The sequence below is a fragment of the Crotalus tigris genome, unplaced genomic scaffold (assembly GCF_016545835.1).
Source record: "Crotalus tigris isolate CLP2741 ecotype Arizona unplaced genomic scaffold, ASM1654583v1 scf7180000019173.45859301935:6455823, whole genome shotgun sequence".
Taxonomy (NCBI): domain Eukaryota; kingdom Metazoa; phylum Chordata; class Lepidosauria; order Squamata; family Viperidae; genus Crotalus; species Crotalus tigris.
Genome location: NW_024097414.1, coordinates 2140622 through 2165845, shown reverse-complemented (window position 1 = coordinate 2165845; position 25224 = coordinate 2140622). Strand labels below are relative to the sequence as shown.

Below are 25224 nucleotides of genomic sequence, written 5' to 3'. Positions count from 1 at the left end.
CGGTCGTACTTGCAAAAAACGGTCGTAAGTCACTTTCCCCAGAGATTTTATATATAACTTTGAACGTTCACTAAATGAACTGTTGTAAGCCCAGAACGGCCTATACTGCCTTTATTGGTTACAGAAGTAGAGTTGATTTAACGGTTTTATACAAATCTGCTAAATATGAATCAAAAGACCAATGTCACTAGATCACTAGAGCATGGTTATTTCTTTATATAATAATATATTTGAGGGCCATGCTCTCTTCTGCAATCGGAGAGGAGCAAGATATGGGACTTAAAGCATTGAAAATGTAAACAATGCCACTTTGATATAAATCAGGGGTAGTCAACCTTGGTTCTTTTATGACTCGTGGACTTCAACTCCCAGAATTCCTGAGCCAGCTAAGCTGGCTCAGGAATTCTGGGAATTGAAGTCCACGAGTCATAAAAGAACCAAGGTTGACTACCCCTGATTTAAATCAACGAGCTTGCCTAAAACTGGCTGGCTTAAAAAGACCCTTGACTGAAATAGGATGAAAATTAGGCTTGGCGTGTTTTATTTTGCCAACTGGTAACCTGCTTTGGTGTTATCCGAGGGTAACCTTTCCATTTAAATTCCCCTTTAGGATGAGGACATCACCCTCCAGATTGCAGAGAATGAAGACAGTGAGGAAGACGATATGGTTGATGTGATCTGGCGCCAGTTGTTGACCAGTTGCCCCTGGCTCTTGGACCTGGAAGAGAATTCCACCGAGGGACTCATCAAAGTGTGGAGAAAAGTGGTAGACAGGATCTTCAGCCTTTATAAGCTGTCCTGTAGTGCCTATTTTACTTTCCTGAAACTGAATGCCGGCCAGGTAGGCAATTAATGCGTTTTGATCCGTTTGCAAAAGCAGCTGTTAAGCCACTGAGGTTTGTTAAAGGAGCTGTCCTCTCAGCAGAGTTTGTTTCCTCTTTTGGTTAATAGGTCCCTCTTGATGAAGACGATCCCAGATTGCACCTCAGGAATATTTCAGAACAGAGCACCGATGATGTCATTGTAATGGCCACCTTGAGGTTGCTGAGGCTGCTTGTGAAACACGCTGGGGAACTCAGGCAGTATCTTGAGCACGGACTGGAAACAACTCCTACAGCTCCATGGCGAGGTAAGGACATTTTTAGTAGTTCAGAGTTTTATTCTCTTAGTCTTCGAGCTGTTTTAGAGAAATAAAACCAACTTGAGTTAATAGGCTACAATTGATTAATTGATTGTAATTATCCCATGCTGGTTATATTTGCATTTCATGGGGCTAAAGTTTGATCATGGTAGACCTGGTACAAATACATTTTTCCTCCCCCTCTTAAGCAACTTAAGCAACTGTGCTAACGAGAGATTATACCCATTAGTAGGTATTTCAGAGCAGTAAGAGCAGTAAGACTTAAATTGCAGTTTTAGGTGGTCAAATGCAAAAACAACAGTTATATCTTTCGGTTGCAGCGTGCCAATCAAATTCTTTTCGCTGTCTGCTTTTTGTCTTCGTAAAGGCATAATTCCTCAACTCTTCTCACGGCTAAATCACCCGGAAGTGTACGTTCGACAGAGCATTTGCAACCTTCTCTGCCGAGTAGCACAAGACTCTCCTCACCTCATCCTGTACCCTGCAATTGTTGGCACCATTTCTCTTAGCAGTGAATCTCAAGCCTCAGGTATGTTTGATTCGGTATCTTTTGAAATGTTCCATTTCTCTAGGTCAGGGGTAGGCAACCTTGGCTCTTTTATGACTTGTGGACTTCAGTACCCAGAATTCCTGAAACAGCCACGCTGACTCAGGAATTCTGGGAGTTGAAGTCCACGAGTTATAAAAGGGCCAAGGTTGCCAACCTTGACCCTCTAGGTCGTTTATTTTGTGGCCAGGTTGCAAGTCCATGACGGTTGTATGTTGAGGACTAGCTGTATTGATATTCTGTTGGAAAAATAGCATCACCCCTGAGGGCGAACAGTGATGCTGCTCCATCTTTGAATTCGACTTCCCCAATTAACCAACTTTGTGGCTCTGATCCTCCATAGCTTGTCTTTCTATAGGACCAATATTGCTGAGGTGGCCAATATGGGCTTATGCTAGTCTGAGGATGTGTAGATAATCTAACCAAGTTAAGTTCTGGCAATCTTTGGCCGACTTTTTGATTTCTGTCTAGTGAGCCTAACCAACTTTTTCTTTTGCAAAACCTAGGGAGCAAATTCCCCTCGGCAATTCCTACCTTTCTGGGCAACATTCAAGGGGAAGAACTGCTGGGCAGTGAGTGTGATGGGGCAAGTCCTCCAGCTTCTCAAGAGAGCCTAAAGGAGGAGGCCAAACTGGGCTTAAATGAAGATCAGGCGATGATGCAAGACTGCTACAGCAAAATTGTGGAGAAGCTGTCGGCTGCAAACCCCACCATGGTGTTACAGGTATCGTTTTGCTGCTTGTGTTTAAGCTGGACCTTTCCTGCTTTAACAGTTCTGGCTGAAAACAGGAAGGAATCGGTGTTCTTTGCCTTTGGGGGAAAAAAGAACCTTGGGAAAATCCATTCCTGCCTTTGTACCATTAAAAGGAACTTTTGTGTCGATGCCCATTTAGGTTCAAATGCTCGTAGCCGAGCTGCGCCGAGTCACGGTTCTGTGGGACGAGCTTTGGCTGGGGGTCCTTTTGCAGCAGCACATGTACGTCCTCAGGCGGATTCAGCAACTGGAAGACGAAGTAAAGAGAGTCCAGAATAACAACACCTTACGCAAGTAAGCTTCCTCTCACAATGCACAAGATGACGTGCTGCCTCATGAAATGTCCTCTGAGAAATTAGTTGAATGTTTTCTCAAAGAACTTTTGGTAAAAAAAAAAAAAAAGTCCATGTTTCATTCTTTCCCCTGAAAACAGGATGCTCTACTCTCCAAGTTTGCAGACAGGTTAACTGGAAACCAGAGATATTAAACTCTTGAGAAAAAAGTTCATAGTCTCTTATCTTCTGCATTACCAGTAGTCCTCAACTTACGGCTTTAATTGAGCCCCAGATTGCTGTTGTACGTTGTGTTGGTCATTAAATGGGTCCTCACATGAGTGAGACTGTTACGACCTTTGTTGTGATCATTGTTTTTGCCAGAAACAAAAGTCTTAAATTGTGATTATGGGAACACAGGACCATAAAGGTGAGCTAGTTGCTGAGCATTCAGAATTGTGAACACACAACCTTGGAGGGGGGGGCAAGCTGTGAGAACTTTGAATCTGGGTCATAAGTGGTCCTGGGGAGATCCGTTGTAATGGTGAAAGATGGCTCAGTGACCAGTTGTAAGTTGAGGACTACAGTAAGTAGGAATTAAATTTCAGCCTGCTGTCAGATTTGTAATGGAATGCTAATAAAAATTGCACAATTTGGGGGGGGGGTGGAGAGGGAGAAATGGTGCTGATAATATCAGTGGTCTTCAGACGAGGAATAATTTCCCTTAACTGCTCTTGTTCCCCCCCCCCTTTCCTTTAAGAGAGGAAAAAATAGCCATCATGCGTGAAAAACACACAGCCTTAATGAAACCCATCGTGTTTGCTCTGGAGCATGTGCAGAGCATCACGGCCGCACCGGCTGAGACACCCCACGAGAAGTGGTTTCAGGATAATTATGGGGAGGCCATTGAAAATGCCTTGGAAAAGCTGAAGAACCCTTCAAATCCTGCAAAGCCGGGGAGCAGCTGGATTCCTTTCAAAGAGGTTGGTTTTTTTTTTCCTGCTTATTTTGTTGAGTAGAAGAAATTTTACCAAGTGTGCATCAGATAATGGGATGGGGTTACAATTGAGCATTGTTCATTCTCGTTTTGCAAAAGTTGGGATTGCATCCCTCTCCAAGTGAATTCTGATTCCCAGAAGGGGTATTGGAATGGTGACTACTTTGATCCATAGATTCCAAGATAAAGCTTCAGAATGAACAAGACTCTCCCTATAGAACAAGTCAAGGATTTTTTTAATGGTTCCTTCGTAGAACGTAAGAATTAATACATCAACTGGTGTCGTTTCATATCCTGGATCTCCTTTTCTTTTTTTTTCTTTTCTTTTCTTTTTCTTTTTCACTATTTATCTCCAAAGTTGAAATGTAAAATTGGGAAAGAAAATTAAAACAAGCAAACAAACGCGAAACGTTGACAATAAAAAATAAAAAAACCTACAAAAAAATAACATAACGCACATCCCAGAGGTGCTGTTCAACATTCAATTGGATTTTCTTTCTTTCTTTTTGCATTTTGCTTCTCATCCAAGAGGCTTCTTCGGTTCTGGCTTCTTGGATGAGAAGCGAAACATTTTCAAGGGGGGGGGGGAAATGCCAAGAAAGTCCAATTGCCTTTTGAATGGCACCTATGGGACAATCATGACCTGGATGACTCAGATATAATAATAATAATAACAACAACAATAAAAAGTTGGAAGGGACCTTGGAGATCATCTAGTCCAACCCCCTGCTCAGGCAGGAAACCCTACACCATTTCGGACAAATGGCTGTCCAGTCTCTTCTTCAAAACTTCCAGTGTTGGAACATTCACTGCTTCTGGAGGCAGGTTGTTCCACTGGTTAATTGTTCTCACTGTCAGGAAGTTTCTCCTTAGTTCTAGGATGCTTCTCTCCTTGATGAGTTTCCATCCGTTGCTTCTTGTCCTGCCTTCAGGCGCTTTGGAGAACAGCTTGACTCCCTCTTCTTTGGGGCAGCCCCTGAGATATTGGAAGGCTGCTATCATGTCCCCCCTCGTCCTTCTCTTCATTAAACTAGGCATACCCAACTCCAGCAACCGTTCCTTATATGTTTTAGCCTCCACTCCCCTAATCATCTCTGTTGCCCTTCTCTGTACTCTTTCTAGAGTCTCAGCATCTTTTTTACATCTTGGTGACCAAAACTGGATGCAGTATTCCAAGTGTGGCCTTACCAAGGCATTGTAGAGTGGTATTAACACTTCCCGTGATCTTGATTCTATCCCTCTGTTAATGCAGCCTAGCACTGTGTTGGCCTTTTTGGACCTTTTCTTAACCCTGTCTGGGTATATCAAAACAGGTGATGCTCAACCTTCAACAGAGAGCCCAGAAGCGGGCCAGCTACATTTTGCGCCTCGAAGAGATCAGCCCTTGGCTGGCTGCCATGACCAACACGGAGATCGCTCTCCCCGGAGAAGTGTCCGCCAGAGACACCGTCACCATTCACAGCGTAGGGAGCACCATCACCATTTTGCCAACCAAAACCAAACCGAAGAAGCTCCTGTTTCTGGGTTCCGATGGGAAAAATTACCCGTATCTTTTCAAAGGTGAGCCTTTCCAGCGATTCGGGCAGAATTATTTGAGCGATGAGGTCGTGAGTAGAAATGCCAGACTTCTCTTCAGTCTATGTTCCTCTCATTGGCCATTGGATCAGTTTAATTCTTAGGTTGGCAGATGCACGTGCTTAGAGAACCCAGGGCCACTTTGAGGAATCCGTGCAACTATCCAGCCCAGGGTTCTTCAAACGTGGTGACTTTAAGCCTTGTGGACTTCAACTCCCAGAATTCCTCCTGGCTGAAGAATTCTGGGAGTTGAAGTCCACAAGTCTTAAAGTCACCAAGTTTGAAGAGCCCTGATCCAGCCAGTGGGCTTTGCAAGGACATTGACTGCGTAAAGATATAGGTAGTTGTCCATTTACGACCATTTTTTTTAGCGGTCGCTCAAAGTTACAACAGTGTCAAAAAAGTGATTTACAACTGGTCCTTGCCCTTAAGACTGTTGCAGAATCCCGTAGTCGGGGGATTGCGATTCGGGTGCTTGGCAATCGCTTGACTACCTGGCCCCAAACCCCAAGGGAGGAGGCTGAGTTGGGAGCAAGGAAGGAACGTCCCACGTCACCCTCCTCGTCTGCTTTTTTCCTCCCAGGCCTAGAGGACTTGCATCTGGACGAACGGATCATGCAGTTCCTGTCAATCGTCAACACCATGTTTGCTACCATCAATCGCCAAGAGACGCCTCGTTTCCATGCCAGGCATTACTCGGTTACTCCCCTGGGAACAAGATCAGGCCTGATTCAGTGGGTGGATGGAGCCACACCTTTGTTTGGGCTTTACAAAAGGTGGCAGCAGCGCGAGGCGGCCTTGCAAGCACAGAAGGTAAACACAACGCGGGGGGCTCCCCGCTTTTGGAGACCCTACATTGTGTGGCATTCACATTCCATACATGATTGCATCTAGGTGGGATCGCTTCAAACTTGGATCCGGTGGTTTGATTTTCCCTGAGGTTTGGGGGTTATTGTGCTGATTTCCCATTCCTGTGCCAAAAATCTTTTCCTTGGACACCTGAATTTCTTCCCCATTGAAAGCTGGAGATTTCAGGAGAGACGGTGTACGTAAAGCAGGAAGAGAAATCTGAGCTTCAAAAGCAGCCATTCCCTAACCTGATGCCTTCCAGCTCTCTTTGCAACTCCCATAATCCTTGCTGGCTGGAGGGCTCTGGATGTAACACCCATAAATACTTAGCCTTCGTACTTTCTGGGTGGTATTAATCAGGTGAGGTTGGCCTCAGTGCAGGGAGAGCTTTGCTTTCTGTTCTTTTGGGTTTGAGCATCACAGGTACAGGTAACTGTTGAAAAAAAAAGTCTTTAATATACCATTGGATCTTGGAAAGAAGTTGGGCAATCAATAAGCAATTATTTATTTTGTGTGTACTTATACTAAGGAAAGATTGCATTCCCCACTCTTCTTAGCTTAGTGTTTAGCAATCAATATATTATTTCTCCTTTATATAATAAAATGGATACAAGATGCATCAGCCGACAGACAAGCCACCTAATCTTTACTTGAGAAGTGTTGTATTTTCTTGTCCTATCTAGAATAATGTGCTTTGAAATGGGAATAGTGAAAAGGTAAATCCTTAAGATTCGTTATCCATCGTACATCATTGGCTAGCTAGTAATGTGTAATATTACATTAAACATGTGGTACGATTATTCTGCTAACATTCTTTGGATTGAGCTGAGCTGGGCAAACCACCTTTACCAGGCTGTGTTTTTATGTACAGGATTCTTATCAGGCCCCACAAAATCCAGGGATTGTGCCCAGACCCAGTGAACTCTACTACAGTAAAATTGGACCAGCCTTGAAAGCAGTTGGACTTAGCCTGGATGTCTCCCGTCGAGATTGGCCCCTAAATGTCATGAAATCGGTTTTGGAAGAATTAATGGAAGCCACACCACCCAGTCTTCTAGCCAAAGAGCTTTGGTCTTCATGTGCCACGCCTGATGAATGGTGGAGAGTGACCCAGGTAGTACATTGAAACAGGGTTCCCCAACTCCCGGTCTGTGGACCAGTAGCGGGCCACGGCATGCCAGCAACCGGTCCGCACGCACAAGCAAAGCCCCATCCATGGGATGCAGGCAGCACACACAACCATGTCCCCTCCAGTCCGTGGAAAAACCTCCACATAACCGGTCCCTGGTGCCCAAAAGGTCGGGGACCTCTGCATTAAAAGACTTTGGGTTTTTGTAGTGTAGTTAGATAAGATCGGCCCCCACTTTGACACTCTTTCTCAAGGCTCTGAAGATCTGGTTTTGCCAACAGGCCTGGAGAACCCAGAGTGGGATGAAGCCCTTCAAGTGGCTCATTTGACTTGACTGTTGTCCCCGGGGGCAGAGTGGGGAAGGTTATTGCTTTTTATTGTTTCTTTATATGAGATTTTTTATCTTTGTAAGCAGCCTGTAGTGTGAGTTAGGCAGCCGTATAAAGTTTCTGAAAGAAAAATGAAATAAATTTATCTGTACCACTCCACTTTTCGTTTGGATTTGCTAGACTTTTTTTTTTTTTTTTAATCGTTAAGAGTCTTTTTCCAAAAAGGTTTTTCTGGCTTTATAAAGCCATAACCATCAGACATGATTTCAGAGTTATGTAATGACTCTGGAGGTCCATCAATTTTGATTGTTGACACTGGCCATTCTACTAAACGCTTGTCCATATGTGCAGGAGGGGGACTTGGAGAAAGATTCCATGTCCAGGTGTGACAATTCCCCAGCCAGCTGTTAAACAAACCCTGGAAATGAAGAAACAGGCGCGCACACAATTCTCTCTGTCTGTATGACACACCCTAAAGACATGGTTACATTTACTGGGAAGGCATTCTGTGCATGAGTTGGCATTATTCCCTTGAGCGGTTTTCCTACTTAGAATGCACTTATGCAAGCCTCGGTGAGCAGGGGGCGGGGAAAAGCGATGGTGAGAAAATAGATTACTTATACAGTTTAAAACATTTTTCCCCCTCCTCCAAGTCATACGCACGATCAACTGCAGTGATGTCAATGGTGGGCTACATCATTGGCCTTGGAGACAGACATCTGGATAACGTGCTCATCGACATGACCACCGGGGAAGTCGTACACATTGATTACAACGTTTGCTTTGAAAAAGGGAAGAGCCTGCGTGTGCCAGAGAAAGTCCCCTTCCGGATGACCCAAAACATTGAAACGGCCTTCGGAGTGACAAAAGTGGAGGGGGTGTTCAGGCTTTCTTGCGAACAGGTAAGCTGGCAGGATGCGGGCTGAAACGGGAAGATTTTAAAACCTCGAGATCTTTTCTTTCTCTTTCATCAGGAGTCGTGATATTGCTTACAGTTAGTCCTCAATACACAACTGATCACTTATTGACCGTTCGAAATTATGAAGGCTTTCCCCCCCCCCAGCAAAAAGATGTATTTATGACCTGGTTCCAAAGTTCCCAGGCCATCCCCCCCCCGGTCGTGTGACCACATTTCAGGTGCTTGGCAACCAGCTCATCTTTATGGGTGTTTGCATTTTTACAACATTTTAGCCAAAAGCCAGTATTTACTTCCAGTCTCACAGCAAATAATGGATTCACTTTTAACAACTGTAGCGTTCGCTTTAGGAAAAAGGTTGTAAAATCAGATCCGCTTACATGATGAATAGAATAGAATATAGCTGGAAGGGACCCTGGGGGTCTTCTAGTCCAGCCCCCTGATCAAGCAGGAGAACCTACACCATCTCAGACAGGTGATTGTCTAGTCTTTTCTTAAAAATCTCCAGTGGTGGAGCGCCCACGATTTCTGGAGGCAGGTTGTCCCACTGGTTGATTGTCTTCACTGTCAGGAAGTTTCTCCTTAATTCCAGGTTGCTTCTCTCTTTGGTCAGTTTCCAACCATTGTTTCTCGTCCTGCCCTCTGGTGCTTTGGAGAATAACGTGACCCCCTCTTCTTTGTGGCAGCCCCTCAGATACTGGAACACCGCTATCATGTCTCCCCTATTTCTTCTTTTCTTAAGACTAGCCAAACCCAAGTCCTGGAGCCGTTCTTCATATGTTTTAGCCTCCAGGCCTTTGATCATCTTAGTTATTCTTCTCTGAATTTTTTTTTCCAAACTCAGCATCTTTTTTGTCACAACTTACGACTATAACAGGTAGTTTCCATTATGATCACAAGTTGAGGATTAGCAGCATTCCCTTTTGAAAGAGACCTGTCTAGGCCCTGCGGCTGAGACGTGGGACAGACACACTCCCTTTCTGAAAATGTTGCTCTGGGCTCAGGTATAATTGCAGCTGTCCTTAAAACAGGTCCTGCACATCATGCGCCGAGGACGAGAAACCCTGCTGACATTACTTGAAGCTTTCGTCTACGACCCGCTCGTAGACTGGACCGCAGGTGGCGAAGCCGGGTTTGCTGGAGCTGTGTACGGTGGCGGGGGTCAGCAAGCTGAGAACAAGCAGAGCAAAAGAGAAATGGAAAGGGACATTACCCGCAGCCTCTTCTCCTCAAGAGTCGCAGAAATAAAGGTATCGGCATCCCTGGACATGGCTTAGTATTTGAAAGACCTCATTTTGAGGAGCAGCATGCAAATATTATTGCCAATAACCGTTTCATTCATTTTAAATTACTGTGCAGAGATCGCCTTGGAGAAACTATTCAACAGTTGTTAGGTAAACTTAAGCTTAGCCTGTAGAGAGTGAGAAAGAAGCTCAAGATTGCCCCACTTTGACTATCTTTGATTTAAAACTGGGGAGAGAGAATATTAGGCTTTCAAGATTCTCTTATTCTACCCATTATCAATAAAGTACAGTAGCAATAGTCCTTGGGTAAACTGTTTCCCAACCTGGTTTATTTTTAAGGGTTCACTATTACACCGTTTCAAATTTTCTTTCCGGCAAAAGTCAATTTACACTTTAAATTTTAAAGTATTCCTCTCTAGCTATAGATGTGGAAACCAAACATGATGATGATGATGATGATCATGATAATTGTTAATTTATACCCTCTAAAACCCAGGAAACTTACAATACTTAGTTTAGCTTACTTGTAATGTAACGTTTGTTCACAGGTCAACTGGTTTAAGAACAGAGATGAAATGCTGACTGTAATTCCTAAACTGGATAGCAGTTTAGGGGAGTATTTACATTTGCAAGAGCAGTTGACAGATATTGAAAAATTGCAAGGCAAATTGTTGGAAGAGAGCGATTATCTGGAAAGTGCTGAAGGGATTGATCATCCATCTCACACACTGCAGCACAGGTAGTTATTTTTTGCTAAATGATGCTTATGTTTGGTGAGTCTCAAAATAATGTACGAAACTCCAGGCAAGTGTAGTCAATAGACCATGCGGTCGGTCTTAAGGTGAGGAGACCTGGATACTTGGATAACTCTTGTTTAATGCTTTTTTTTTTTTTAATGAGAACTGTCACAAGGCTTGCAGTTGTGCCAGTGGGGTGTTCAAGAACTTTAGAAAAACTTAAAAAACAAATATTAAGGAATCTGGAAGTTCATTGTGGTTGTGGGCTTGGCTGTTTACTTAGGGTTGATCCCTTGTGAAAATGAACACGCTCGAATTAGGAGCATGTAAGCATTTAACATGTTTATCAACTGTTTAAGAACATGTTTTGCTCTTGCAGGGAAATGGGGCGTCAAACAAATTTAATAAATAAAATAAACTAAGCAAATTTTATGTTGTTACTCAGTTCAGTATTTTTAAAGGAGAACTGCTAGTCAGATTTTTGAAATAGCCTGTTGGGAAATAAATTAGTTTCAATCCACTTAACAGATGTGTCCAAAGAATAATATATCAAACGATGTAAAGTTGATCATAGCTGTCTAGGAATGTTGAGTTCAACTGTGTGTCTTCATACCCTCCTCTTTTTTTTCTTTAATGCAGATATTCTGAGCATACACAGTTGCAAACTCAGCAGAGAGCGGTGCAGGAAGCCGTCCAGGTGAAACTGAACGAATTTGAACAGTGGATCTCTCACTACCAAGCTGCTTTCAGTAATCTGGAAGCAACTCAACTTGCAAGCCTGCTTCAGGAGATCAGCACCCAGATGGATCTTGGTACGAGACTGAGGCTTGGGCCTAATCTAAAATAGGATGTGGGGACAGACATATATATATATATGTAAAAATGGTTGGCTTTATTTAATGATACGATGCACGACTGACATAGACCAGGGGTAGGCCACCTTGGCTCTTTTGTGACTTGTGGACTTCAACTCCCAGAATTCCTGAGCCAGCCTGGCTCAGTTTGGAAACCTCTCCCTTTCCCCTCAGCATGGCTGGCTCAGGAATTCTGGGAGTTGAAGTCCACGAGTCCTAAAAGAGCCAAGGTTGCCTACCCCTGACATAGACATTGCTCTCTAGTGTGAGTAGATTTGAAGGGTTTTCCTGGCGTTTCGTTGTTTTAAGGTCCTCCGAGTTACGTGCCTGCCACCACCTTCCTTCAAAATGCCGGCCAGGCCCATTTGATCAGCCAGTGTGAACAACTAGAAGGGGAGGTCGGTGCTCTTCTCCAGCAGAGGCGCTCAGTTCTACGCGGCTGTCTCGAACAATTGCACAACTACGCCACCGTTGCGCTACAGTATCCCAAAACCGTGTTCCAGAAGCACCGCGTTGAGCAGTGGAAGGTCTGGATGGAAGACCTCATTGTTAATATGACCATAGACCGTTGCCAGGATCTCTATCGGAAGTAAGCTCTCTCTCAAACTTACAGGAGGGGGGAGGATGGAATAAGATTCCAATCAAAATAATTAATTTCTTCCGACGTGACTCATTAAAGTGCTATATGTGAAATATGCATTTTTTTCCAATGGGGCAAAAATAGTATTTTGACCCCCGCATCAATCATGCGCTTTAACTTCGCCAAGCTTGGCTGCTTTTTTTTTTAGTACTTAATAAAAGTATAGTACTTTCATTATGCCATTTCCAATAATTTCTCTTAAGAAGATTATAATGTTTACCGATGGGACACAGTCAGCTCGTGCTCAGCGGGCCAGCTTTTGCACTATAGCGAACCATACGGTAGACTCTTCCTTTTTTTAAAAAAAAAAAAAATTGTTTATAACTTTGTTGCTTTCCCAGGTATGAAATACAGTATGCCCCTCAACCTCCTCCGGCAGTGTGTCAGTTTATCAGTACGACGGAAATGACTTTGCAACGCTACGCGGCAGATGTCAACAGCAGGCTGATCCGACAGGTAGAACGCTTGAAGCAGGAAGCCGTCACCGTTCCGGTGTGCGAAGAGCAGCTGAAGGAAATTGAGCGTTGCATTAAAGTCTTCCTCCACGAAAACGGAGAAGAAGGTTCTCTGAGCTTAGCCAGCGTGATCATCTCTGCTCTCTGCAGCCTCACCAGGTGAGATGCTTGGCAAAAAGGACTCGCGAGTTGCTAATGGCATTAGGAGACCCTTTCCATTTTCAAAAGGTTTTTGATTTTTTTTGTTTTTGTTTTTTTACTGATTATAATGTATAAAACACGGTGAATGTGTTATCTCCTTTTTCATTATTTGTAGTGTTTAGTTAGTGATTCATATTAGGGCAGGGGTAGGCAACCTTGGCTCTTTTATGACTCGTGGACTTCAACTCCCAGAATTCCTGAGCCAGCCACGCTGAGGGGAAAGAGAGGTTTTCAAGCTGAGCCATGCTGGCTCAGGAATTCTGGGAGCTGAAGTCCACGAGTCATGAGGGGGCCATAGTTCCCCCATGCTGGCTCAGGAATTCTGGGAGTTGAAGTCCACGAGTCATAAAAGAGCCAAGGTTGCCTACCCCTGTATTAGGGAAACCAGGTACTCTTAGTCTAAAACTGAATGGTGATTTTTAGTGTGAAAAGTGACATACTGGTAATCCTTGACTTACAACCGGACTTGGGATCAGAATGTTCATTGCTGAGCAAGGCAGTTGTTAAGCGGGCTGCCCCCTATTTTATGACCGTTTGCCACATTTGTTAAGCAAATCATTGTACTCGTTAAGTGAGTTTTGTGGTTATTAGGTAAATTTGGCTTCCCCTATTGATTTGGTGGGTTGGGAGCCAGCTGGGAAGGTCGCAAATGACAATCAAATGACCCAGGACACTGCATCCATCGTGAATACATGCCATTGCCAAGCACCTGAGTTTTGATTACGTGACTGTCAGGATGTTGCAGGCAGTTATAAGTGTGAAGGCATTTGTCCTGTAACCTTTTTCAATGCTACTGTAACTTTGAAAAGTCAGATATAATATATCTCTTACAATTTCATAAATAACTATTAATATACTGTAAAACTGTAATCTCCATGATGTTTTAGATGCCACTGTTTCTTATTTGTATTTTGGTATGGGCACGTTCCTCTTTTATTCTACTTATTCCCCACTTTATCTTGGTTTCTGTTCTTTCTTTCAAATGCTCAGTAACAAACTGCCTCCAATTCCATTTTTAATACCTGCTATCGTCCTTCAAAGGGAAAGACTCAAAATGAGCGGGTGGAGGGAGGGAGGAGAACACCTGCCTTTGACCAACCAAGTTTATTTCTTACCTAGGCGTAATTTAATGATGGAAGGCGCTGCGTCCAGTGCCGGAGAACAGCTTGTGGACCTGACGTCCCGCGATGGAGCCTGGTTCTTGGAGGAGCTGTGCAGTATGAGTGGCAACGTCACCTGTCTTGTCCAGCTACTCAAACAGTGTCACCTAGCCCCTCAGGATTTAGATATTCCTAACCCTGTTGAAGCATCAGAAGCGATTCACCTGGCTAATGGAGTTTACATCTCCCTTCAGGTAAAAAAATGCTTTCGATATATCTTTATTATTCTGCAGAATTGCCGTTGGGATAAATAACATTTTGACTGAATTTGAGTTACTGGTGGTGCAGTAGTTATAATGCAGCACTGTAGGCTAACTTTGCCCATAGCCAGGAGTTTGGTCCTGACCCTCTCAAGGTTGACTCAGTCTTCCATCCTTCCAAGGTCAGTAAAATGAGGATCCGGATTGTTGGAGGCAAAATGGTAACTCTGTAAACTGCTCAGAGAGTGCTGTAAAGCACTATGGAGCAATATATAAATCTAAGTGCTATTGCTACTCATTTTCTCAAAAGTTAAAAGAAAGTGGCTGGGTTGAGTAAACCCCCATTCTCAAGCTAAGCCAAGAATGACATGGAACAGTTCAGCCAGAGTTCAGTTGTTTATTTGCTTACGCTCTTTCTGCGTGGCTACCTATGGATTTGAAGCATTTTGTGTTTTCCCGACAGGAACTGAATTCAAATTTCCGCCAGATCATTTTCCCAGAAGCTCTTCGGTGCTTAATGAAAGGAGAATATACCTTGGAAAGTATGCTGAATGAGCTGGATAACCTCATTGAGCAAATCACCGACGTTCCTTTGCAAAACCTGGTGGACTCTCTCCAGGTTTACTTAAGAAACGCTGCCATGGGTCTTGAGGAAGAAACACATTCTCACTACATTGACGTTGCAAGGTAAGGAATGGACAGCTTTATCTTTCCTTTGACCTTCATTATATCCAGGCGGAAGAAGCTTTTTAATAGAGTGGACAGAGAAAATCAGGAACTTATCTTCTTGAGAAGGTAAGGACTCGCTGGAGAAGAGCCTGATGCTGGGAAAGATGGAGGGCAAGAGAAGAAGGGGACAACAGAGAAGGAGGTGGCTGGATGGAGTCACTGAAGCAGCAGGCGTGAGCTTCAATGGACTCCAGAAGATGGTAGAGGACAGGAAAGCCTGGAGGAACGTTGTCCATGGAGTCGCGATGGGTCGGACACGACTTCGCAAACTAACAACAATAACCATCTTGACCTCTTTTAAATAGATTAGCGTGCTCTATATGGGGCGGCCTTTGTAGACCATCTGGGAGCCTCAGTTGATGCCTAATGCAACAGCCCACTTTCTGATGAATGACAGTCGTAAAACATGAGAGATTGGTTGCCCCCAATCTACCAAATTCAATTCAGAGTGTTGAATTTTTAAGTCTAATGTACCATGTCCATATAGCTTCAGAGTCATCTGCTTATTGTTTCAAGGAGGGATATTTAGGGTTCTCCCATGTTAAGGTTCAGCAGGAGATGAGGGAGGAGGGGGCAGTGTTTTTCAGTTATGGTACCCTCCCTTTAGAACAGGGGTTCTCAACCTTGGCAACTTTAAGACTTGTGGACTTCAACTCCCAGAATTCCTCAGCCAGCAAAGCAAAGCTGGCTGAGGAATTCTGGGAGTTGAAGTCCACAAGTCTTAAAGTTGCCAAGGTTGAGAACCCCTGCTTTAGAACAACATCTCCCCCCTCCCCCCAATCTGTATGATACCTTCTCTGCTGACATTTAGATTGAGGGTTTCGCAGACCTTTTAAATGGTCAAGCTCATTGCTGAAAGGACTGTGAGTAAAGCTTCTAGCCTTGTGGGATTTGACTTATTGGTATCTCTCGTATTCACGATTGATTTTAATTTCTATTATAAATTAAATTTCTATAAACCACTAAGAGTCTTGGAGGAGCACGGTGCTTTATAAATGCAGCAAGTTAATAAATGAATTTGTGTTACGCAGCAGCCTCAGGGGAGCCGCTCCCGCTCCACCTGTCGGCATGTCTGTTCAACTGCTGGAGGATAAAAACATAGCTAAAATATAAAAACGCTTCTTCCTTTAGGATGCTTCATGCCCAGTATGGCGAACTGATTCAGCCCAGAAATGGCTCCGTGGATGAAACCCCGAAAATGTCAGCAGGCCAGATGTTATTGGTAGCATTTGATGGAATGTTTGCTCAGGTGGAAACAGCATTTGGCTTATTGGTTGAAAAGGTATAGATTTACTTCCAAAGAGGTTTTGGGTTTTTTTTGCTATCTTTGGTACTACAGTGGTGGCCAAAATTGTGGAAACCCCCTCCTCACCAGCAGCCCCCCCGGAGGAGAGTCACCCCCAGGTGCAGCCCGCATGGAACAGCGCAGCCAAGGACATAGCCGGGAAGCAGGGACAAGACTCCGCCCTTGTGCCCCATAGCGTGCCAATGATGCTGCGGGCTGTGGGCGGAGGGCGTGGCTGTCATGGCACTGCAGGGCTGCCTGGGGGATCTGTGGCGGGCCATGGAGGCGGTGCGTGGCCCTGCGGGCGGGCGGGGCAGAGTAGGCACGGCGGGAGGTGGAGTGGGGGTGGTGGGCAGTTTTTGGGCACTCGGTCTCTAAAAGGTTTGCCATCACTGCTCTATAGCATCCTGGATCTCCACAAGACTTATTAAAGTGAGCCGAGGTGGCGCAGCAGTTAGGGTGCAGTACTGCAGGCCATTTTAGCTGACTGTGTTCAGCAGGTCAGCGGTTCAAATCTCACCGGCTCAAGGTTGACTTAGCCTTCCATCCTTCCGGGGTAGGTAAAATGAGGACCCAGATTGTTGGGGGCAATGTAAATATATATATATATATATATATATATATACACATTGCTTACTGGTGTACACCGCTTAGAGAGTGCTCGCACTTAAAGCGGTATATAAGTCTCATAAATAAATAATAAATAAATAAAGTAGATGTGAGGCAAGCTAACCTCCTGCTTAATTTAATTGTCCTACAGCTGAACAAGATGGAAATTCCTGCCGCCTGGCGCAAGATTGATATAATCAGGGAAGCCCGTAGCACTCAGACAAACTTTTTCGACGATGACAACAATCGACAAGTCTTAGAAGAGATCTTCTTTTTGAAAAGGTTGCAGACAATAAAGGAGTTTTTCAGGCTGTGTGGCACTTTTTCTAAAACTCTTTCAGGTAAGGATCTATAGTTTCTGTTTATTTTTTTTTTCACTACAAAGCCACTCAAATAGAACCCCTCACCTTGGGCTTTTGAATTAAAAAAGCAACTCGGAAGCAAATGATTACTTTTAGAGAGGAAAAGCAATAAGAAAATTGGATTTAAACTTGAGGGCTGAAGCTGTGATCTACTATGCCAGCGAAGTTGAAAATACTGATTTGTGACTGTTCAAAGTTACAATGGCAGTTAAAAAAACAACAAGCCCTTAACGATTTTTTTTCACCATTATGACCATTGCAGCACACCCGTGGTCACGTGATCAAACTTCAGACACTTGGAAACTGGCAGCTGTTATATAACACAGAGGTCCCCAACCTTTGGGGCACCAGGGACCGGTTCCGTGGGAGAGGTTTTTCTGTGGACCGGAGGGGGCGTGGTTTTGTGTGCTGCCTGCATCCCGTGGTTGGGGCTTCGCTTGTTTGTGCGGCTCGGTTGCTGGCATGCCACAGCCTGGTCCTGGTCCACGGACCGGGGGTTGGGGACCCCTGATATAACAGTGACAGTGTCCTAGGGTCATGTGATTATCTTCTGACAAGCAAAGCCAATGGGGAAACCAGAGTGATTCATTTTGCAACTGTGGCAAGAAAGGTCGTAAAATGGGCCCAAACTAACTTATTGATGTCTTGCTTAGCAACAAAAATGTGGGGCTCAATTGTTAGTCGTAAGTCGAAGACAACCAATACTGTTCCATAATAATAATGATGATAATGTTGGAAGGGACCTTGGAGGTCACCGAGTCCAACCCCCTGCTCAGGCAGGAAACCCTATACCATTGCAGACAAATGGCTGTCCAGTCTCTTCTTAAAAACTTCCAGTGTTGGAGCATTCACCGCTTCTGGAGGCAGACTGTTTCACTGGTTAATTGTTCTAACTGTCAGGAAGTTTCTCCTTAGTTCCAGGTTGCTTCTCTCCTTGGTTAATTTCCCTCCATCCATTGCTTTTTGTTCTGCCTTCAGGGGCTTTGGAAAATAGCTTGACTCTCTCTTCTTTGGGGCAGCCCCTAAGATATTGGAAGACTGCTATCATGTCCCCCCCTCGTCCTTCTCTTCATTAGACTAGACATACCCAATTATGACGTCTCCTTGATCTGAAACATCGCCATTGTTGGTCCTAGTCAAAAAAAAAAAAAAAAAAATTAGGGGTACAATTGTTCTAAAGGCGTTGTCCTTTTTTCCTCCCTCCTCCCTCCCCAGGTATAAATTCAATGGAAGACCAGACCACTGTGAATGGGCCGGTGCCCATGGTCAACGTGAAAACCTTGTATCGGAATTCTTGCTTTAGCGAAGACCAGATGGCCAAGCCAATCAAGGCGTTCACTGCCGACTTTGTCCGCCAGCTTTTAATTGGCCTTCCCAATCAGGCCTTGGGACTCACCCTCTGCAGCTTCATTAGCGCCCTGGGGGTAGACATCATCGCTCAAGTGGAAGCCAAGGACTTTGGAGCCGAAAGCAAAGTCTCGGTGGACGACCTGTGTAAGAAAGCCGTGGAGCACAACATCCAGATCGGCAAATACTCGCAACTGGTTATGAACAGGGCCACCGTACTGGCCAGTTCGTATGACACCGCGTGGAAGAAGCATGACCTGGTCAGGAGGCTGGAGACCAGCATTTCTTCTTGCAAGACCAGTCTTCAGAGAGTACAGCTGCACATTGCCATGTTCCAGGTTGGTAGGGTTCACGTCTGAATCCTCCCTCTAAATCGGGGAAACTGCATAAATAACTTTGCAATGATTGGAGAAAAACCCCAGGCCCTGCAAAAAGGAGGGCTTTTCCCAGACCAGATCTCCTTGAGAGCGCAGTGCAAAAAAATACTTGCCCTACAAAATGGACCGTGTTGGATTAAAAGAGGCAGAAAATAACATGATTATTTATCTATATAGCCACCCGCCTTAGCAAATGACTGTGGATGGCTCACAATTCAGAAAACATACATGACGGTTAAAATCTTAAAAAAACATTTCAAAGCAGTAAAAATAGCAGAAACTCTTAAAATGTCTAATTCGAGTACGTACAAAGATCTCTGGCCTGTTAATATAGCGAGGACGTGGGGCCCTTGGCGTACATAATGGCCCCAGATTCAGAGCTTTTCTTAAAAATAGTGCTGGCAGCAGATTTTTTTAATATTGCTGCTTATTCTGTCACATTGGCCTTTGTTTTTTGAGTGGATTTCCTGCATCATGCTAAGCTACTTTGTATTTTTGGCTCATCATGTTATGAATAAGTAACAATAGCTGTCGCTGTTACAGTTACTACTTCTGATTGTTTTATGTTTTTAGCAGCTTTTGTTGGTAATCTTACATTGTAAATAACGGGGTGTGTTTTTTTAATTGTTGTCCATGGTATATTACTATATGACTATATACTATTACTATATATATAAAACCTTGTACTAGTCTGAAATGGTATAAGTTCTCCTGCTTGAGCAGGAGCTGGACTAGAAGACCTCCAAGGTCCCTTCCAGCTGTATTATATTGCATATTACTATATTTCTATGATATGTTGCCCACTCAGCCAGATGTTTAGACTGGATTTGGAGTTTTTGTCCACCAGTCGAGTCCTTCCCAAGGACCAGAGACAGGCCAGATGTTGCTTGATGGTGTTAGAGGTATCGTCACAGGATGTAAGCTGTTCCAAACAAAGCTGCCTTTTGCAATTGGCGATGGTGATGATCATTGTCCCCAGATACATGGTTTCATACAATAGTTAAATAAACCATAGCTTGGCGGGGTGTGCAAACCGGACTTGCATATGCAACCGAGGTGGTTATTGTAGCTCTATAATAGAGATGTTGTAAATTGCCGACTCCCTACAAGGCTGAATGAAAATGCTCTTTTTTTTTCTCCCCCTTCTTCCAAAAGTGGCAGCATGAGGATCTTCTCCTCAACCGCCCACAGGCCATGACGGTCACTCCTCCGCCTCGTTCTGCCATTTTGGCCAGCATGAAAAAGAAGCTTCATACCCTGGGACAGATTGAAGCTTCCATCGCAGCAGTTCAGGTAAGCTGCATCACCAGCCCAGCTGTGGAGAATAGAGAGGAAAGGCAGAACAGATATTAATCTGTCAGGTGCTTAAGAAAACAGAAGCTGATCCCTCAAATAGGGTGCTACCAGACTCTTGATTCCCCTCCCCAAACTGTCAGTTAACACAGCTCTTTTCCTACAAGCCTGCAGCTTGCTTCTTTTTTTTTTTTAAAGGGTGTTTTTAACTATTCCAGGGAAGTTGCGTTGCAGGTGACTCGAACATTTAATTCCTCTTAACTGTAAAAAAGAGAAAGAGGAGAACGGGGGAGATTACTTCTGTCCAGGACCCAACCCTAAGCAAAAATGTTAAGACTTAAATCCGTTTTGTACTCCTGCAGGAAAAACTGGCCGCCCTGGAAGCCAGCATCGAGCAGCGATTGAAGTGGGCCGGGGGGGCCAATCCAGCATTAGCACCGGTTCTTCAGGATTTCGATGCCACAATTGCCGAAAGAAGAAACCTTGTTCTCAAAGAAAGCCAGAGAGCCAACCAGGTAATAGAACTGGCGTGATCGGGTTAGCTTTTTTTTTCTTTCCCGTAAGCGATAAAATTGGCAGTTTGGTATTTAGGACAAATTTTGTGCGACCCGGTAGATTTAAGGACAGGAGGCTGTAGAAAAGGACCCGATCTTTTGGGCTGTAGAACTAAATCCTATTATGTCAGTAATAACATGGTTATTTTAATAATAATAGTAGTAGTAGTAGTAGTAGTAGTAGTAGTAGTAGTAGTAGTATAAAGTTGGAAGGGGGGGAGGTCATCTAGTCCAACCCCCTGCTCAGGCAGAAAACCCTATACCATTTTGGACAAATGGCTGTCCAGTCTCTTCTTAAAAACTTCCAGTGTTGGAGCTTCTGGAGGCAGGTTGTTCCACTGGTTAATTGTTCCAACTGTCAGGAAGTTTCTCTTTGGTTCTAAGTTGCTTCTCTCCTTGATTAGTTTCCATCTGTTGCTTCTTGTCCTGTCTTCAGGTGCTCTGGGGAATAGCTTGACTCCTTCTTTGGGGCAGCCCCTGAGATATTGGAAGACTGCTATCCTGTCCCCCCTCGTCCTTCATTAAACTAGACATCCCCAATTCCAGCAACTGTTCCTCATATGTTTTAGCCTCCAGTCCCCTGATCCTCTTCGTTGCTCTTTTCTGCACTCTTTCTAGAGTCTCAACCTCTTTTTGTTGTGGGGGATTTTTGTGTATAGAATTGTTGTTACATAACAACAAATAACATAATTTATTAAATAAATTAAAAAAAATCTTTTGGAGTCACTTCAGTTTTGGGATGAAAAAGAGAATGACTTTTTTTTAAAAGGATGCTGTAGTTTCCCAGTTCATTATAATACGTACATTACTCAGTGCCACTTAAAGCCTAAATATCAATTGCCAGACAAAGAGGGAATCAGCATTTAGGTGACCCTCTTCCCCCCCCCCCTGAAAACAATTAGTTTGGGTTTTGAATGTCTGAAAAGGAAATCAGATTCTCTGTTTTCCAAATAACATTTCTCAGAATAAGAAAAAAAAACTATCAAGGGGAGATGGAAGAGCTAAAGGATTTCTTGTTTCTCAAGCTTTGAGTTAAGTTTCCGAAGGGATCTTAAGGAAAGTTTTATGGTTTTAAGATAAGAAAAGACGGAGCCTTTCCTTTTTTTTTCTGTCTTGCAGGTTACTTTCCTTTGTAGCAACATCATTCATTTTGAAAGCTTGCGTACCAGAACTGCAGAAGCCTTAAACCTTGATGCTGCTTTGTTTGAACTTATCAAGCGTTGCCAACAAATGTGCTCATTTGCATCGCAGTTTAATAGCACCGTTTCTGACCTGGAGCTCCGATTACTTCACAGAGTGGTAGGTTCGGGAGGCAGATAAGAAAAGGAAGAGGGGGCAGCCATCTTACAAACTTTAGATACTGTCATGGCTTTCTCCCTTAACAATTGTTTTTCCTTCACTCTTCCCCCCCCCCTTTTGACCTCTGAACAATTTCATTCTGCTTTTAACAACGTTCAGATTTTCTGCAGTGCTCTACTGTTTGAATAAACGTATTTGTCGGTGGTCTTGCTTCCATTCTTCTGAGGAACCGAGTGAGTCATCCTGGACTTTCTCCTTTTACCTTCGCAAGAACCTGACCTAGCAGACAGCCATTTGCTTAAAGCTGTTTGCAACTTGTGGCTAAGTGGGCTCCAGCTTCATTTAATAACCTTGAACGCTATCGGAATATTCCTTTTTTCTTCTTCTTCTTCTTCTTCTTTAGGGCACCAATCATGACCACCCCATCGGTAGCTCCGAATGGCTTGTGATAGCTCACAAACAGCTGACCCAGGACACGTCAGCTCAGAGGACAGCACAGGCCGAGAAAGAACAGCATATAGACACCGTGTGTGAAACCATTCAAAATCTGGTCGATAGTATTAAAACGGTGCTCACTGGGCACAATCGACAACTTGGGGACGTCAAACATCTGCTGAAGGCCATGGCTAAGGTAAGACCTGCGCTACGGAGGAGTGCTGGACCCATTGCGTTGTGGATGGTAGCATCCCTGAAGCTAAGAGGAGCTCACCTTAGAATTTCTCTTTGAGCTTTTTGAAATTTTAAGAGTAGCGCCTGGCACCTAGCAGCCACTGAAATGTTGGGTGAGCGCAGTGGTGGGATCCAAATAGGTGAACCACCGGTTCTCTGCCTGGATGCCGCTTCTGGAAGTCCATTCTGGGCCTGGGCGACAAAAAAGTAGCTACCGGTTCTGCCAAAGTGGTGCGAACCGGCTGAATCCCACCACTGGGTGAGTGCCTGATGCATGTGTGTAATGTTGAACCTCTGCATTTATTGGGAGGGCTACTCAAGTTTGTCTCAATCTGAGTCAGTCCAAACCTCTTATCAAAAGAAGCTAGAAGCGTATCCACCAAAACGGGGGGGGGGGGGAGGAAGTGTGTAGCGAAATAATGGATATTTCTAGGAGAATCTGATATTGAAGCTTCCTATGGGCTGTTTTCAAGAATTACAGTGGGGAAGCCCATTCTTGATAGAGAAGCAGATATGATGGAGCTGAGCTGAAGGGAGGGAGGAAGGAAGGATTGAAAAAGAGAGGAAAGAAGAAGGGAAGGGAAGGGAAGGGAAGGAAGGAAGGAAGGAAGGAAGGAAGGAAGGAAGGAAGGAAGAAGTTTTCAGTGTTCCAGCGGTGTCGAAGCCTTCTTCAACCAAATCTTACCATACATTATGGGACCTAAACGGTAAATAATGTATGTTCAAGCATTGTGGCTTTTTAAAAGAAGTAGTTGCGGTCATTCATTTCTTAAAAGTCCTTCATGAATGTGATTTTTATTTCAGGATGAAGAAGCTGCTCTGGCTGATGGCGAAGATGTTCCTTATGAGAACAGTGTTAGACAATTCTTGGGAGAATATAAATTATGGCAAGACAATATTCAGACTGTTCTGTTTACACTAGTTCAGGCTATGGGTCAGGTGCGCAGTCAGGAGCATATTGAAATGCTGCAAGAAATCACACCCACGCTGAAAGAGCTGAGAACACAGAGCCAAAGGTAAGCAGCTGTCCTTATTTATCTGTCTATAAATTAAAATGCAGTCGTTTAATGGTATCTGAGGTATAGTTGCCGCTAGCAACCGAATTTGCGAGACCGCCCAGTGCAAATAGGATTTTGGCACGCTCCGTGACATGCATTTCAGCAAAACCGAAAAAGGCACACTGGAGATAAAAAGACAGCTTTGTAATATATCAGGCACAGAGGTGCAGTTAAAATGGTCTGATGGAATTCCTGTAATGCCCTTCAGAGCTCTCTCAACTTCTTAAAAGGTTATTGACCGATTCTTGTCTGTTTGTTTGTTTTTAAAGTGTCTACAATAATCTAGTGAGTTTTGCATCTCCCTTAATCACGGATACTCCGAACGAATGTTCCAGCCCGACGTCTGTTGCAGTGTGTCAGCCAACATTTGCCGCAGGTAAAATTGGGAGTAGATTTGATCTCCAATTCTCCCTGATCCTGCTGAGCATCAGTGCCAGCGAGAATCGTCATTCATTTTCAAGTAGCCGAAAGCTAATAAAATGGGTTTTCTCTCCTGGGAAAAACGGGAAAGGTAGAAAGCCGTTCTTTGAGCCGGCTGGGAAGGTCACAAACGGTGATCACGTGGTCCCAGTGCAGTGGTCGTAAGGCGCAGGTTTCAATGCTGTCCTAACTTTGAAATTATTACCTGTTAATTTCTGAGGGATTAATGCAGGGGTCCTCAAACATGGTCCCTTTAAGACTTGTGGACTTCAACTCCCAGAATTCCCCAGCCAGCCATGGCTGGCTGGGGAATTCTGGGATTTGAAGTCCACAAGTCTTAAAGGGGCCAAGTTTGAGGACCACTGCATTAATGGATGGGCCAGCTCCCTTTTATACTTCAAAGCACCTTGCATCTGAAGTGCATGTTTTAGCAATTGGTGCCCAATCTTTGCTACTGGGTTTGGGGTTGTTTTTTTCTTGGGAGCTGTCGTAAAAACAACAAATCTATACCTTTCTTGCTTCTTCTCTTTGACTGTAATCCAACCTTAGTTCATTTTTACAACCTCTCCAAAACTTTAAATTGCCTTCGATTAGCGGTCCGTAGCAACACGGGACAGAAAACCCAGCCAGAGATCATGTCGCAGAATACAAGGAAACTAATTCAGAAAAACCTGGCACCGTCCGCAGATACTCCTCCGGGCACAATTGCAGGCACTGGAAAGAGTGTTATCTCTAGCCCTAAAAAGGCCATCAGAGACCCTAAAACAGGCAAAGGTAAAAACAATAAGCTTAAAAGCATCTGTTCGTCTGCTCTGTGGCTGTGTGCAAATGCGCCGGTGAGTTTTCGTACAACGTGTGTTTTAACCTATGATGGGGGTGTTTTTCTTCTCCTTTAAAGCGGTGCAAGAGCGGAATTCGTATGCTGTAAGCGTGTGGAAACGTGTCAAAGCCAAGTTGGAAGGCCGGGACTTGGATCCCAACAGGAGAATGTCTGTTGCTGAACAGGTAAGTTTAGGCACTGTCCAAAATCCAGCTCGCAGCTTCTGTTTTGGTACATGGTTAGCACTAAATTAAAGAACTTAATTACTAATTTATATTCTGGCATGAAAGAACGGAGCTTTTCCCAATTAGATTCCCTGCAAAAGCTCGTTACATAATTGAGGAAAAATTCACTGTATAGCCTGATGACAGTTTAATATGTCAGCTACTTAACCACACGGTC

At 44.1% G+C, this 25224-nt stretch overlaps 1 protein-coding gene across 1 annotated transcript in view; it reads left to right on the top strand.

Moving 5' to 3' along the window:
* SMG1 (SMG1 nonsense mediated mRNA decay associated PI3K related kinase) overlaps positions 1 to 25224 on the top strand; it is a 63239-nt gene that overhangs the window by 33917 nt on the left and 4098 nt on the right. The window contains exons 34-61 of the mRNA XM_039360868.1: positions 611 to 841; positions 952 to 1129; positions 1509 to 1670; positions 2195 to 2412; positions 2582 to 2736; positions 3475 to 3697; positions 5025 to 5271; positions 5870 to 6099; positions 7007 to 7249; positions 8247 to 8495; positions 9541 to 9759; positions 10302 to 10492; positions 11130 to 11302; positions 11654 to 11933; positions 12326 to 12598; positions 13760 to 13994; positions 14464 to 14687; positions 15861 to 16011; positions 16775 to 16964; positions 18201 to 18670; positions 19865 to 20002; positions 20365 to 20517; positions 21676 to 21855; positions 22259 to 22486; positions 23329 to 23540; positions 23852 to 23958; positions 24597 to 24776; positions 24901 to 25007. Coding sequence (XP_039216802.1) covers positions 611 to 841; positions 952 to 1129; positions 1509 to 1670; positions 2195 to 2412; positions 2582 to 2736; positions 3475 to 3697; positions 5025 to 5271; positions 5870 to 6099; positions 7007 to 7249; positions 8247 to 8495; positions 9541 to 9759; positions 10302 to 10492; positions 11130 to 11302; positions 11654 to 11933; positions 12326 to 12598; positions 13760 to 13994; positions 14464 to 14687; positions 15861 to 16011; positions 16775 to 16964; positions 18201 to 18670; positions 19865 to 20002; positions 20365 to 20517; positions 21676 to 21855; positions 22259 to 22486; positions 23329 to 23540; positions 23852 to 23958; positions 24597 to 24776; positions 24901 to 25007 — 5847 coding nt within the window. The remainder of the gene's footprint in view (positions 1 to 610; positions 842 to 951; positions 1130 to 1508; positions 1671 to 2194; positions 2413 to 2581; positions 2737 to 3474; positions 3698 to 5024; positions 5272 to 5869; positions 6100 to 7006; positions 7250 to 8246; positions 8496 to 9540; positions 9760 to 10301; positions 10493 to 11129; positions 11303 to 11653; positions 11934 to 12325; positions 12599 to 13759; positions 13995 to 14463; positions 14688 to 15860; positions 16012 to 16774; positions 16965 to 18200; positions 18671 to 19864; positions 20003 to 20364; positions 20518 to 21675; positions 21856 to 22258; positions 22487 to 23328; positions 23541 to 23851; positions 23959 to 24596; positions 24777 to 24900; positions 25008 to 25224) is intronic.